The 16,701-nt window shown below is 35.8% G+C and overlaps 1 protein-coding gene across 6 annotated transcripts in view; it reads right to left on the bottom strand.

Moving 5' to 3' along the window:
- Plekha1 (pleckstrin homology domain containing A1) overlaps positions 1 to 16,701 on the bottom strand; it is a 62,211-nt gene that overhangs the window by 3,114 nt on the left and 42,396 nt on the right. For 3 of the 6 annotated variants that reach the window (XM_077105271.1, XM_077105276.1, XM_077105272.1), the window contains exons 6-11: positions 14,746 to 14,871; positions 10,539 to 10,682; positions 9,237 to 9,305; positions 5,233 to 5,297; positions 3,948 to 4,011; positions 2,343 to 2,432 (exon numbers count right to left, since the gene is read on the bottom strand). In XM_077105271.1, the coding sequence (XP_076961386.1) occupies positions 2,343 to 2,432; positions 3,948 to 4,011; positions 5,233 to 5,297; positions 9,237 to 9,305; positions 10,539 to 10,682; positions 14,746 to 14,871 (558 nt within the window). Of the gene's footprint in view, positions 1 to 802; positions 874 to 2,342; positions 2,433 to 3,947; positions 4,012 to 5,232; positions 5,298 to 9,236; positions 9,306 to 10,538; positions 10,683 to 14,745; positions 14,872 to 16,701 lie in introns of all 6 variants that reach the window. The other 3 variants (XM_077105273.1, XM_077105274.1, XM_077105275.1) reach the window with 3 other exon arrangements.

Raw genomic sequence — 16,701 nt, 5'->3', positions numbered from 1 at the left:
ATGTTATATATTCATATGGTTTAAGATTTTAAAGGAAAGAAAGAGCATATAGTCATTTTTAAACTGGTGAAGTAATATCAATTGTGAATTTTAAAATGCTTCTAACTAGATCAAATCAGAATATACCTTTAAACTTGACCATTCTAAGTGCATTGTGCCATATACTTCCTAGTATATTCTGTTCATTTATGATACCAGTGGCTTTGAAAACAAAGTACTACAAATTACAAAAACACAACAGAGTTCTATTACATGGCTGAATTTCACTAGATTTAAAATGCCATGCAAATTAGTTTATCCAATGTATATGCATGCAAGGCTTGTATATATTATTGGAACAAAGGTAAATTTCAAGTGTTGCAGTATAAAATATCTCAAAAAACATAAAATATAGAAATTCTTGTAGCAATTCAGTAAGTAAATTTTTAGAACCTAGCTTAATATCTCTTTACATTATTTAAGTTGTATTTTTAAAATCTTTTTAATAAATTACACATTCAGGGCTGGGGTTGTGGCTCAGAGGTAGAGCGCTTGCCCAGAATGCATGAGGCACTGGGTTGATCCTCAGCACCACATGAAAATAAAATAAAGATATTATATCCACCTATAACTAAAAAATAAACATTTTTAAAAAATACATATTCAACCTGATGACTGCAGTGAAAGTTTGTGTTAGTGTTGACAAAGTCAGTCATGACAACTGCAAAAGGCAGTTTAGTGAACTCAACTTTCTAGGATCAGCTGTTAAGTAGTGAGTCAGGCCCTCCACTAAGAAGGCACGTTTGCGTGAGAGCCCACATACGTGCTGCATTCACCAGTTCTTGATGTATACCTCTGTATACAAGGGTTCGACAGCCTTCTGGCCTGCCGCATCTGGAACACAGTGCAAAGCTAAGATTAGAGTTAACCTATACGTGGGAGAGGGAGGAAAAGAGAAAGTTGTGCTGACAGTGACAGCTAGATAGTTCACCTGCCCCCACCACAAAGCACAAAACACAAGCACCCTTCTCCAGCTTCTCCTCTTCCCAACAGACATTGTTTTTGCAGAGAATCTCAGAGGTGACTACTGAAAAGGTCACATAAAATGAAGATAGTTACAAAATTAACACCCACAAAAGTGACTTCTCAGACATTCCAAAAAGGATATAACTAGAATTTGCTGATCTGTAATTATCACCACCAGGACATTAAAAGACAACACTTCCAGGAAAAGTATTAAAAGTACAGATTACATATAATGAATCTAGATAATAAAAGCTATATATTACATACTAGACTACATTCTACCCTTGACAATGCAACTCTTTAAGACACTACATTTTTTATTTCTCAATAGAATTTGTATTTTCAGATGAGAGATCGGTGGCCAAAGTATTCCAAAGGAAAATACAAGTCTTATTATATACTTGAACAAAATATATAAAAGACATTACTACTTCTGAGTAGAATATTTAGTTATTTCAATTTTATTATCATGCTACCAAAAAGATAATTACGGTAGCTTTCTGAAGCAGGCTTTTATTTATTTATTTTGGGGGTACCAAGGATTGAACTCAGGGGCAATTGACCACTGAGCCACAACTCCAGCCCTATTTTGTATTTTATTAGAGAGAGGGTCTCACTGAGTTGCTTAGCACCTTGCCATTGCTGAGGCTGGCTTTGAACTCATGATCCTCCTGTCTCAGCCTCCCAAGCCACTGAGGTTACAGGCATGCACCACTGCACGCAGCTTGAAGCAGGCTTTTATATTAACCTGCTACAAAATAAATAAACATGAAATAGAAAATACTGAATGGGAGAACTAAACTATATTTAAGGTTCCAGCTTGGTCAGGAGTTTTATGGCATGCTAAGCCAAAAAATTAACCCCAAAACCAAAAAAACAAAAATGAAACAAAATGTTAACTGATATTAGAAAAGTAAAGAATAAATTGACATTCATAAAACTGTGTAATGCTGGAACTAAAGGTGCCTTTCATGATTAGGCCACATTCCACACTAAGAGTCTTTCAAATTATACCAAATCTAGACCTAATGACAAGTTAAGAATTGCTAAAACAAAGCAAGGAAATGTCTATTCTTTCATTGCCCTGCTTGTGCATTTAACACAATACAATGCACAGAAAGTTAAGTCTATGTAACACTACAAGGAAGCATTAAATTAGAAATGCATTATTCTTCGCAAGTCTAATTGGTCTAAAAGTTAACATGCAAATAAATCTCAAAAAAAAAAAAAAAAAAAAGAAAGAAAGAAACCAAAGGGATTAGGGGGAGAGGAAGGAAAACAATTCGACCGGGTGAGGGGACCCGTGGGACTGTCACCCCAGAGAGCAGGAAACCTACAGAAGATGCTGATCTGCCAGGTCCCCGCTGTGCTACAATGGCGCCAGAGACTGCTTTAATCCAACTGTGCATCTCTTCAGGGCTATCAGCCTAAAGGAAATAAAGGATTCAGTTAACTTTTCCTTAATATGTACCTTCTACTTCCATAAATCCAACATATTTATTTTGGTAACTTGTACTGCCACCTACAAAATCATTATCTAAGACAATGGTTTCCCAAAATTTTGGAAACAAACAAAATAAATATATATATATATATATACATGTAATATATGTATGTTATAGGCGAACACAATACCTGTATTTTATTCATTTATTTTTATGTGTGCTGAGAATCAAACACAGTGCCTCACACATGTTAGGCAAGGATTTTACCACTGAGCTGAGCTATAACGGGAGCCCTTGGAAACACTTTTTGGGTGGTGGTGGTGGGGGGGGACTGGAGATTCAATCCATGGACACTTAACTAGAAGCCACATCCCCAGCCCTTTTTAATATTTTATTAGAGACAGGATCTTGCTGAGTTGCTTAAGGCCTTGGTAAGTTGCTAAGGCTGGTTTTGAACTCTCAATCCTCCTGCCTCAGCCTCCCGAGCCACTGGGATTACAAACATGCTCCACTGTGCCTGGCAGAAATACTTTTTTAAACCAGGTTTTGCTGGGTAAGTTACTATACCAAGACATAAGTTGAGAACTAACATTTTGAGATCAGACACATCTAAAAGGGTCCATAATGAATACTTCTGGAAATAAAATAATAAAAGGAAGAAGTCAAAGAAAGCCCGTCTTATTTTGTTCTTTCAATATGTACACAGCTGTCATTTTAAAAAAATTTGACATCATTTCACATATTATTTTTCTAGAAATAATTTTTAGTAGTACTATTTAGAAGTACTGGCAGTCACATTCCAAAATGCCATATTCCTTGATATGTACTTAGCTCACTTAAGTTGGCAACAGTGACGCACAACTATAATTTCAATACTTTGAGATACCTGAAAAATACTTAGTTACTGGGATTATAGACATAGTACCACCACACCTGGCTAACAAATATTCTATTAAAAACCTTTCTATGGGTCTGGGGATGTGGCTCAAGCGGGTAGCGCGCTCGCCTGGCATGCGTGCGGCCCGGGTTCGATCCTCAGCATCACATACAAACAAAGATGTTGTGTCCGCCGAAAAACTAAAAAATAAATATTAAAAAAAAAAATTCTCTCTCTCTCTTTCTCTTTAAAAAAAAAAAAAAAAAAACACCTTTCTAGGAGGCAGGCGTGGTTGCACACACCTGTAATCCCAGTGGCTCGGGAGGCTGATAGAGGATTGCAAGTTCAAAGCCAGCCTCAGCAAAAAAAAGTGAGGCACTAAGCAACTCAGTGAGACCCTGTCTCTAAATAAAACACAAAAAAGATTTGGGATGTGGCTCAGTGGTTAAGCACCCCTGGGTTCAATCCCTGGTACCAAAAAAAAAAAACCTTCCAGGGCTAGAAGTATAGTGCTTGCCTAGCATGGAAGCCACTGGGTTCGATTCTCAGCACCACATATAAATAAATAAGTATAAAAATAAATAAATAAATAATCTATGATTTTCAAATAAGTACCTTACCTGTACGTAGAAAGTTCGAGATGTTGTTACAATTTCAAACAGGTTGTCCCTCATCATTATATCACTGTTACAAAAAAAAAAAATAGTTGTATTTAAATAGCAGTTGTTGCGCAGTTTTTTTTTTTTTACCTGTTTATAATCTGTGCCAAGTATGTGTCAACAATTATATATCACAGGTAAAACTGATTTACAAAAATCAGTTTTTAATTTAACCCATTTATTTTGGGTATTTTTGCAAAAATTTTTACACATATAATTTTAATAAAGCATCTAACTATGAAGAAATTAATTTTTTTATTATTTTTATTTTTTAGTCATACATGAAGAAATGAATTTAATATACCAATTTGTCAAATCTGATGGCATAATTGTAAGTTGCTCATATTCATTTTTTCCTTTCTCATAATAAGCTATTCCTGAACTTTTAGTTTTTAAAAAATAAACAAAATATTTCAATACTTTTGAGATTTTTTGTGGGGGAGGGAACCATTGATTGAACTGGGGGATGCTTGACCACTAAGCCACATCCCCAGCCCTATTTTGTATTTTATTTAGAAACAGGGTCTCACTGAGTTGCTAAGCACCTTATCTTTGCTGGGGGTGGCTTTGAATTTGTGATTTTCAGGCCTCAGCCTTCCAAACCGCTGGGATTAGAGCCACTGGGATTACAGGCGTGGGCCACTCCAATATGCTGGAGAATTTTGAAAACTTTAGCAAATTCCAACTATAAAGAGTTAAAGATAAACCAGGTGCAGTGGCACAAGCTTGTAATCCCAATGTAGGAAGCTGAGGCAGGAGGAACTCGCATTCACAGCCAGCCTTAGAAATGGCAAGGCTCGGGCTAGGGTTGTGGCTCAGTGGTAGAGCGCTTGCCTAGCATGTGTGAGCCACTGGGTTCAATTCTCAGCACCACATATAAATAACTGAATAAATAAAGGTCCATCAACAAGTTAAAACGTATTTTTTAAAGAAAGAAATGGCAAGGTACTAAGCAATTCAGTGAGACCCTATCTCTACTTGAGTAGGTGAGGAAGGAGGACTGAAAATTCAAGGCAACTTGGGTAGAAAGAGACCATCGAAAATAGAAAATAAAAGGGCTGGGATATAACTATGTAGCACAGAGCCCTGGGTTCAATTCCAATCCTCCTCCCACTGAGGGGAAAAAAAAAAAAAAAAAGAACCCGCTAGAATAGAGACAAACATAACCTGCAAGCACGTCAATGAAGCCAAGGCAGTCCTCTGTCTTAATAAACTGTGCCAGTGTCAAGTCTGAGCACTTCCTTACCTTTGCTTACACTCTTGAACTTTATGAACCTCTTTAAGTGGTATTACACGGAGAGGTTCCTTTTCCTGGCAAAAAAGCAAACAAGTGTATGACATTTATCTTTAACATCCCTTCGAAGCTTAGTTGTCTTATTTGGAGATTTGTTTATTTTCATGTGGAGATCTATGGAAAATTATGCTTCTTTAAGCCCATCTAAGATATAACTATACCTTTTTAAATCACCCAGCATCAGAACAGCTCAAATTCTCTACCCTTCTATGTGTGTTGTTTGAAACAAGGCTTCCAGGCTTAATGAGTATCACTTATTAAAAGCCACGAACCAGCAGAGTTGGTCTTGGAAGGCCCACTGTGTATAGTAAGTGAAGCATGCTACCTCCTCTTTTGGAATGTCACTTTGACATATAAGGCACCTGAGCAGTGAACATTCAGTTTGATGTAAATCTATCACTTTACATATGTCACTTTTATATAAATACATTATTTTAATATGCACCATTTCTTGGAGTGCCAGGGCATCTACCAGACTTTTATATGTGTTACCTCACACTTTCCACAATCCTATATATACATGCTACTATTCACCTGAGAAAACTAAGGATTAGGCATGCTACTAAAACTAAATATAAAAATACAAATGTAAGATAACTGGTTTCTAGTAGGATAATATTGATACTATACATTCCATTAAAATACTATATCCATATTTCACTGAATATGCTACCATGAGATTAAGACATAACATTATTTTATGTAGCACCAAGAAATCAAATTTTCAAAGTTTTTTACAAAAGTTTTATTTTGAAATAATTTGAGACTACAGGAGACTTACAAAAATAGTACCAAGAATTTCTACATACCTTACACCTCATTTCTAAGATATTAATATTTTCCACTTTCTTCAGCACTGTGCATGTGTGTATGAATACATATGTTGAGTATACTTTCCTGAAATGTTTGAAGTTATAGACATGATACACTTTTCTAAATACTTCAGTGTATTTTCTTTTTCTTTTTTGTATCTGGGACCGAACCCCTAGGCACATAACCCCTGAGCAATAATATCCCAGTCCTTTTATTTTGTTTTGGTTTTTTTGTTTGTTTCTTTTGGGTATTGGGGATTGAACTCAGGGGCACTCAAACACTGAGTCACATCCCCAGCCCATTTTTTTGTATTTTATTTAGAGACAGGGTCTCACTGAGGTGATTAGTGCCTTGCCATTGCTGAGGCTGGCTTTGAACTTGCAATACTCCTGCCTCAGCCTCCCGAGCTGCTGGGATTACAGGTATGTGCCACCGTGCCCAGCTGTCTCTGTTTAAACATTGAAGCAATCATGAATTTACACAAAAGTTGAAAAGCTAGCCCACATACACAAAAAGTTTTTCCTAAGTCATTTCAGAGTTAGCTGCTGACTTGGCTCTCACAGTACCTCTGAATACTTTGGTGCTTATTTTCTATAAAGACATCTTCTTACATAATCACATTATAGCCACTAAGTCAGGACATTGTCCCCAAATGTATTTTTTTTTTTTCCGGTCCAGGGATTGAACTCAAGGGCACTGGACCATTGAGCCACCTCCTCAACCCTATTTTGTATTTTATTTAAAAACAGGATCTTACTGAGTTGTTTAGTACCTTGCTTTTGCTGAGGCTAGCTTTGAACTCTCCAGCCTCCTGCCTCAGCCTCCTAAGCCACTGGGATTACATATGTGTGTAATCACACCCAGCCTCAAATGTCTTTTATTAGAGCAAACGCACTCTATTCAGAATCAGACTACATCTGAGCCATCTCACTTTTCCTTCCCTTAGCATGAACAGTTCCTCCTTCTTTTCTTGACTTTTTTTGCCAGGTTTTTTTCACCATAAATTTGCTCTTTTCACATAAATATTTTGAAAATGTAAATATCATATTCCTCACTATACATACAAATCATTTACCATTCAACCATTTATTTATATATGTATGGATTCCTACTTTATCCAGTGAGCTATAATCTGTTATCCTCATTATTCATTTTGATGCTCTCATTGTCCCAAATTTGGTAAGAGGGAATGTTTTCAAAGTGGCTTGTGGGATGAGCACTGAGGTGCACACAGGTAATCCCAGGAATATATAATAAAAAGGACTGGGGATATGGCTCTGTGGTAGAATTCTCTGGTTTTTGGTTTCTTTCTTTATTTGGGGGGTTGGGAGGGAAGGCAGTGGCTTTTCGGTCTTTTTACCTGTCTTTATCATTCTACAAGTACTTCCTTTTTAGTTGTAAATGGACAGCATGCCTTTATTTTGTTTATTTTTATGTGGTGCTAAGGATTGAGCCCAGGGCCTCACACTTGCTAAACAATGCTCTGCCAACCCTGAGCTACAGCCCCAGCCCCTGAGTACTTGCTTTCTGATACAAGACATTCCATGCTCACCTCCCATTTATTTCTCTTATCCCACTCTATAATCTGCTATTTCTCTTTGGAAACCACTTCTGAAATGGTAGTTTTCTTGGGACACAGAGCAAGGGAATGCATCATATACACACACACACACACACACACACACACACACAAAATACATTTAAATCTACATTTATCTCAGTGTGCTAAGTTATGCCAGATTTATCCAATTCCAATCTAAGACCAAAATTTTCTCATTTTTCTAATTTGTCCTTCCTTGGTTTGACAGAAACTTGGCTTCCTTTATCTTTAATATATTTCCCCATTTTATCATTTTATGTTTGTAACCATTCTCCTATCTCTGCCACCATCTTCTTCCCCATGAGGATAACACTTTCCTCTCCCTACTCCATGCTGGGCTATCCCTGAAAGAGGACAAACTCATCCTGTGTGATTGCTGACTGCCCACACCAAGCTATGCTGACTACTCCCTCTTTTCTAAGGCCACAAAAGCTTCCTAGAAGAGCTGATAGCTGAGATGAAACTTAAAATAGTCTCTTCCTATTTTCTAGAGCACCACTGCCATATATAGTAGTCACTAGTTTTGTGTAACTTTGTCAATTTTAATTAATGAAAATGAAATAAATTCAGTTTTCATTTTCAGCTCAGTAGGCACATTTCTAGCACACAAAAGCCACAGGCAGCCACTGGTATGGACAACACAGATATCAAACACTCCCAGCTGTGCAGAAGGTTCTACAGGAATAGTGCTTTTCTGGTGCCTTCATTCAAATAAAGAGCCTGGTTCCCCTCAACAAGAAGAGGTACAGAATTGCATTAATTTATGCAACCATCAATTGCAGGATTCAGGTCAGCTGACAACATTTTAAATAAGGATATCATTCAAACATGTGAGAAAGGGAATCTCAATTTCTGATTCTACCTTCAGATAGGAGAGAAACACCTTACATAAAACAACTTAAGAGTTGATCTGAAAAGATAAAGAAAATATCAGGAGAAGGCAGAAATACAACGTGTTGTTAGCCTGCAGGGACAATCCTTCAGGAGGACATCTGTAGACAAATAAGTTTAGATCTTTCACGGTGGAAAATCTCTTTGATGATATGACATTTTCATTTAAGATGCATTTAAGAAATATACCATTGGGCTGGGGTTGTGGCTTAGTGGTAGACCACTCACCCCAGGCCCTGGGTTTGATCCTCAGCACCACATAAGATAGATAGATAGATAGACAGATAGACAGATAAAGGTGTTGTGTCCATGTACAACTAAAAAATTAATATTTAATAAAAAAGGGGGTCTGGAGTTGTGGCTCAGTGGTAGAGCGCTTGCCTGGTATGTGTGAGGCCCTGGGTTCAATCCTCAGCAACGCATATAAATAATAATATTTTTTTAAAAAGGTCCACTGACAACTAAAAAAGAAAAAAAGAAAGAAATATACCATTAACCAACAGTTTCACAGTAGAGTAAACTGAACTTTAGGTGCTTCTCAAAACTAGAAGCAGCTTATTCTAAAAATAGAGAATGCACAAAACCATACACCACCACACTGTAACACTTCTCAAGCATTTTTAGATGCAACATTTATGATGCAGCAACATACCAGTTCAGATTTAAAGTAGCCTATTGTGTTTTCATCCAATTGAAAATATCTTCTCTTCCAGTTTTTCATCTACCAGAAATAAACAGAGATATAAGATTTATTTCCAAGAATGTAAAATTTAATCACTACTTACTCATTCCACTATAAACCCCCAATGAGAAATGCTAAGGATTAAAACACCTCACTACCTTCCCCCAGTGAGGCAATATATGAAACACTGGCTCTCTTTTGCTACCCAGGACTTGAACTTCTGGTTCAACTTTTGCTGTCTAAATTTCAACTTTTATTAATGATTTTATGATATTTTATATTTTTAATGCTCTAAAAGAGGCACTTTTATTTCCTCGTCATCCCCACAAAGTGAACAGCAAGCACAGGAAATGTTATTAAACCACTGGGTTTCTCTATCTATAAAACAGACAAAGAAACCATCTATAATTATTTTACATGTAGTAGCAAAGCAATAAATACTTAATTCATGAAACAGTTAATGATAAACACATATTTATATATATTTAAATATTTTTACAATTATTTTTATTAATGGGTATACTGAAATGTCTCTAAATGATATCTTGGACTTGGGAGTAAATCAAAAAGGAATCCCTCATTAACACACAACAGAGCATCACGGCCTGGTGATGATTCTGATTCTACCCCTAGACACTCTATAGGGAGAGACCTTCAATCATTGCCTTCATTTCCCTGCACCTAGAGGAAGTCAAACAGAGCTGGAAGAACTTTCCCTGGGCTGACCTAGGGGAATCAGAGTTGCCAGAAAGGGATGAGCAATCAAACAGAACTTCCAAGAGAGTTGCTGGTTTGTTTTTTTCCCCCTCTTCTATTTTCAAATTGTAAAGTTTATTTTCTCATGCAATTCTGAAAATTTAGCCCACACAGAAAGAATAAATTAAAGAAAAGCATTTGAATCCTTAGAAATACTGGTAAGTTTATACTTTCTATTGGCTTCCACTTTGCACTAGAGCTCTTTCCCTCACCCATTCTAGAGGATAGAGAGAATCAACAGAAAAACTTTGCAAAATAAATTTAAACTGTTAAAAAGGTTCATTTAAACTGAAGGTTAATGGTAATAGGCCTTAATTTACCCAACAACCCTTAGACCAAGGAAATACTACCATTACATTACAAACATAGAACAACCTCTGCTCTAGGTCCTAATGCCCTTCCCAGTATGCTAATCTCTACTTTCATAAAATAAAGCAAACATTCTAAATGTTAACTTGCAAGTTTCCTAGTACATTCACATTTTCATAATCTCACAGATTTTATTAAGTTACTCACCACTGCTCCTTGTTTTACACAATATCCAGCTTTGATAACAGCACTGTCAAGAGGTGGTTTTGGAGTAAAGCAAGGAAGATGGCTTTGTGATCGTTTCAAATTATTTCTGTCAACACTCTCGCCACATTCATTTACTTCTTCTTTCTAAAATGGAACAAAAGAAACAAATTTTCTTGCATGTTTGACTTCAAAGCATACTTTCATTTCATATTGTTATCCTAGTAGAAAATCTTCGTATCTACCGTAATGCAGTAGGAACACAGATTTTGAAGAGAGGAATTTTCTAATTAACCCAGGATACCTAATCATAATTTTCCTTTTATTGATTAAAACACAAATTTCCACTTCTGTGGGTCTACAAAGTCTTACTAATGCTTTTATGGGGGGCAGGTAACTCCCATACATACATATATACATATATATATATACATATATATATATACATATACATATATATATATATATATATATATATATATATATATAAAATTAACTTGTTGATAGACCTTTATTTCATTCATTTATTTATATGTGGTGCTGAGAATAGAACCCAACACCTCACACATGCTGGGCAAACACTCTACCACTGAGCTACAACCTAGCCCTATAATGTCTTATTTTGAAATAATTATACAAATTCTTGATAGGAAGTTTATCCCCCTCACCAAAAATGTACAAGACATCCTCTGACCCTACAACCAGATTCCCCCAATAAGAAAAGTGTATAACTATAGATTACATAACTAAAACCCAGAACAGACACTGGTACACCTATAAACCTTATTCAGAGCTTAACAGTTCCATAGGTACTCATCTGTCTGTGTGCACATATAGTTCTACTCAATTTGATCACATGCGTAGATCTGTGTAACCACACCACAATCAAGATAAAGAAGGCTTTACCCCTTTAGAGATCCTACCCCAATCCTTCCGTCATTTATCTGTTTTCTTTGTCTGTAATCTGACACTTTGAGAATGTAAGTGAAATCAGGCAGAAGGTATTCTTTGAAATTGATTTTTTTTTCCACTCAGCATAAGTCTCTGGAGATTCATCCAGGTCATTCCTTGTATCAGTAGTTCAACTCTTTTTGCTGCTGCATTCTATAGTACAAATGTACTATACCAGTTTTTTAACTTTTAACCATTTACCTATTAAACAGCATGTTCTCCTAGCTATTAGGAGAATTAGGAATAAAGCTACTATAAACATTTATGTAAAGCTTTTTATCTGAACATAATAATCATATCTTTAGGATAAATGGTTAGGATTATGTTGTAGTTTGAATCTGCAATACTTTCCACCCCAAAGGCTCGAGTGTTGAAGGCTTGGTCCCCAACACAGCAGTATTCAGAGGCAGGACCTTCAGGAAGGTGATTGGATGATGAGGGTTCTAACCACTTCAGTGGACGAAGCCACGGAAAGATTCATAATCTGATGGCATTACTGGGAGGCGGTAGAAACTGCAGGAGGTGGGGCCTAACTGGAGGAAGTGGGCCACTAAGGGCACTCCCTGGAAGGGTATATCTTGTCCTAGGTTCCTTCTTTGCTCTCTCTGCTACCCAACTCCCATGAGGTACGCAGCTCTGCCCTACCATGCCCTCTCTGCATGATGCTCTGCCTCACTGCAGGCCCAAAGCAACAGAGTCAGCTGACCATAGACTAAAATTTCTGAAACTGTGAGCCAAATTAAATCTTTCCTTCTTAAAGTTGTTTTTCCTAGGTATTTTGTCACAGTGACAAAAAGCTGACTAATACAGAGTACAAATGCTAGTTTGGAGAGCAACTGTTAATTTATTTGTATGGTAATAAAACAGCAAAATCTGCCAAACTCTTTTTTGACAATGTCTGAATTATTTTACATTCCCACCAAAAGTGGATGAAACACTGTTTTTTTCCCTTCATCCTTGTTAGCATTTGTCTTGTCACCAGTTTATTTCAGTTACTCTGATAGGTATGATATTGTAGTCTTACTATTTCCCTACTGACTACTGATGAACATTTTCAAGTGCTTATCATATGTGATTTCATCTTTTGGTGAAATGTCTGTCGTGAATTTTGTCCACTTTCTAATTGGATTTTGTTGTTGTTAGGTTTAATTGCTAAGAGTTCTTCACATGTTCTAGATACAAGCTCTTTACTGGCTATGTGGTTTGCAAATGTTTCCTCCCAGTCTGTAGCTTTTCCTTTCATCCTCTAAACAAGGTCTCTCATAGGGCAAATATTTTTAATTTTGATGAGGTTCAATCTATCAATTTTTTCCTTTTGCAGATTATACTTTTGATGTCAAGTCTAAAAATTCTATTTAGTCCTAGATCTTGAATATTTTCTACAATATTCTTTTTCTAAAAGTATAGTTTCATATGTGAGCCCAGTGTTTTTAACCTCTAACTATACGAGGATTTCATGTTTCTCAGAGCACTGGCTTCTTGTTTGTTTCAACATCTAACAATTTAAAATCCCACAAATAAGCCAAAGGTATATTCAAAAACTCCTAAAATTCAAGAAAAACCTACATCTAAATTGTATACGTACCTTAAGGCTTTTCAACCTGTTCTACATTTAGACAGGTGGACAATACTCCTTACATACTTAACTCACTGCTTTCATAAAACTTATTGAATAAATTCATCATGCAAATGAGATTTAACATTCTCGTGATACTATATTACCTAAATGCTTTATAATGAGTAAATACTACTTTATTATTTTATAAACTATTGGTAAATACTAAAGCAATAAAATTCTTTATTAATAGAGTGTTTAAAAAATGGCACCCCCCTCAGAACCCAAATTGAAATAGCCAGAGATACAAACTGCTACAATATCTAAATAAAACTAAAGAGAGTCTTGGCCCTACTGTCAGTGCAAGTCACAATACAGGTGAAAGCAGCTTAGTCTAGCTGGATATTAACCAGAAGTTTAACAAGTTAAAATCATAAAAGTAAATACAGATGCAATCCTATTGTATCTTTTTATCCAACTTTGGTAAAAACTGTAAGCTTCTACTAGAACAAGGAGTTTTATTAATTAATATCCTTTGCCAAGTATAAAGAAAACATTGAACAGCTAATTAATTAATGGTATGATTTTTCTTTCCACTAATCACTGTCCCCTGCCAAAGACCTAAAAAATATGGTGTATAATATGATTTAAAAGGTTTATAAGTGTTAGTTTAAGTTCAAGAGATATGAAGCTAATGAAAATGCACGAACACTGGCAATAATAATTACTTAAAAATTCCTGGTTTCTCAATTACTAGTAATTAAATTTGCATTATAAATTCATTCCCTAAATAGAAAACAAGAAATATAAGCTCATAAAAAGTAATAATTTCATTAAAAAATGCCTACAAATTTATATTTTTCTTAGTACCCAAGTGAGGCTAGCATGTCAATTCTTTTTGGATACAATAAAATCAGTATTCAAGAACTCTCTTTAGTTCACTTAGTACAGGTTTTAGGAAAAACAAGTTTTAAAAACTGTACATTTTTGCAAATTCTTTGAATCAGCAATTTTATTTCCAAGAACTTATCTTTTAGAAAATATCAATAATGTCTCTAAAGTTTAAGAATGTTCATCATGGTACTATATATAAAAGAAGAAAGAAAAGGGAAAAAGAACTCCATTTGTCCACAATAGAGTATTTGTAAAATTATGGTAAATTCATGGCAGAACTACTATGAGTCAATAAAAATGATATTGAAAGCTGGGCACAGTGGTGGGTTGCTTATAATCCCAGTGACTCAGGAGGCTGAGGTAAGAGGATAGCAAATTCAAGGTCAGCCTCAGCAACTTTACAAGACCTTGTCTCAAAATAAAATTTTGAGGTTACAGCTCAGTGGTAGGGCACCCCTGGGTTCAATCACCAATACTGGGGGAGGAGGGAGCAGAGTAACTGTAGATGATCTGGAACATATTCATGATAAAAGTGGAAAATATCTAATATAGAATTCACATCTCCATTTATGGGGAGGAGTACACAGAAGGCTCAGAAAAAACATGAAATTTATGTATTTTAATCTGTGATTTCCATTTTTCTTAATAATAAACATATACTTTGGAATTAAGAAACACAAAAATAAAAGTTTCCTACAGTATTGAGTATTGAATTCGTTTAGTAAAGATGCACACTGTTTTGGTTTTGATGACAATATAAAAATCAATAGAATAACAAGACCCTCATACAATAGAAGATTTATTTATTACCTGAGTTGGAGTAATGATGGGTACACCACCAACAATATCAGTTCTGTAAGACACTTGCTTCTTCCCACATTCACCCTGGCGACTTGGATTATCTGAATTAGGCTGTGAGTCTGCTTGCTTTGGTACCTGAAACAAAGTTAGTTTGTAACCAGTGTTTTATATGAAACACTCTATCAAAGAATTTCCAATTGTTCGTTTATATATAATTGACAAATACATCTGGGTGTATAGGTACACACACGTGAGTACCAATCCCATAGGTTGTCACATTAATTTTCTGATCTAGTAATGCTTTACAATACAGCCAAATACTGAGTGCTAACTTGGCACAGGTACTGCTTGATCCATTTCTTCATACTCCTTCTGTTCACCCTATGCAAAGAAGCAAAGAAGCAGTATCTCCATTTAAGAAGTAAGAAACAGAAACCCAGAGGCATTAGGGAACAGGCTCAGACCCTGGTTGTATTAGATCTAGCCAAGTCTGTTTAACTCTCTTCCAAACCATCATGGACCCTGCTCAATAGAGAACTTTACATGGATTGTAGATCTTTGCCGCCACCCTCCCTTTCCTCCATTTCTACTTAAGATTCCGCAAGGTCTGGGGGTTAGAGATCGTGGCACAGTCATCTTTAATGGCTTCAAAACACAATCTATTTCTAAAAACATAAGTATTCAATAAAGGCTGAAAAACCGACTCAATAAACACATTTAAAATCAGCAGAAAAAAAGAACGAAATTCCTAAGAGAAAAAAAAACCCAAGGTATTCAAAATAACACAACACTTATTAGGGATTTAAAGATGAGATTCCAATTCTGAAATCAATGATAAATCACTCATAGTATAAACAAATAATGACTGTGATAATAAGAGAATCTCATACATGTATGCCTAACTGATGTGGAATCATATTTAACATATACTTTAGCTTTTATTTGTGGCCCAACTAGGGACCACAAATAAAATACTCAGCTAATCAATATTTTTGTCTATAGACTGTTAAACATGGTATGAACTTTTTTTTTGTTCTGGGAATTGAACACTGGGGCACCACATCCCCAACCTTTAATCCTCCTGCTTCAGCCCTCTGGAAACTACTGGGATTATATGTATACACCACCACGCCCAGCTTATGGTCTGAATTTTAAGATTTTAAGGCTATGAATAAAATGTAGTAAAACCTACAACATCAATTATGATACTTAACATGATGTAAAGGACATTTGGGGATCTTGCAGTCTTTTAGAAACATTATAATAAATACTACTGAAAATCACAAAACTAGTGGCATAAAAACATTTAAGATTAAATGTCACATAGTTAATCTGCTGGTCACATAGTTAATCTGTTAACAAAGTCCCAAGAGAACTAAAGGAGACTCCATTCATGCTGTATCCAAAGTCCCTAATCATGCAGTAGTATGATCCCAAGGTAGGGTGGATTCTCACAAACTGAAATGTGCTCAAGGTATCACTCAGGAACATTATTGACAAATTCAGATCCTCAGGCTTTATATCCAGAAATTCTGATTTAAAAAAAATCTAGAGTGCAATCCCCCAAAAAATATATTGTGAGAGAAAACACTAAGTGTTTTTGAGGGATGTGTTTCACAAACCACAGTTCAAGAAAACACTGTTCCAAAACCTGTGTTCTTTTTATATGATGCTACTCTCATTAGGTTTATAGAAAAGCAGCTTTTTTGCAAAATAATTAGCAAACAGATCATGCCTGTGAGAGAGGATGTTGAGCTGTAGCAGACCACACAAACTTGAACACAACTGTTTATGGATATAAATGATTTGTCTCATAGGTGACCTTTAAAACTCCTTCACCTTTCCCTTCCACCCTGCCTCCCTGGTGATGCTTCCACTCAGTCTTTGGGTCCAATCCTTCAGCTTCTGATGTGAACTTATATTACAATGCCAGTCACTGGCAGAAACAAAGGAGAAAAAGAGAAA

This window comes from Callospermophilus lateralis, chromosome 15 (genome assembly GCF_048772815.1).
Source record: "Callospermophilus lateralis isolate mCalLat2 chromosome 15, mCalLat2.hap1, whole genome shotgun sequence".
Lineage (NCBI taxonomy): Eukaryota > Metazoa > Chordata > Mammalia > Rodentia > Sciuridae > Callospermophilus > Callospermophilus lateralis.
This window is presented reverse-complemented; position numbering and strand designations above follow the sequence as displayed.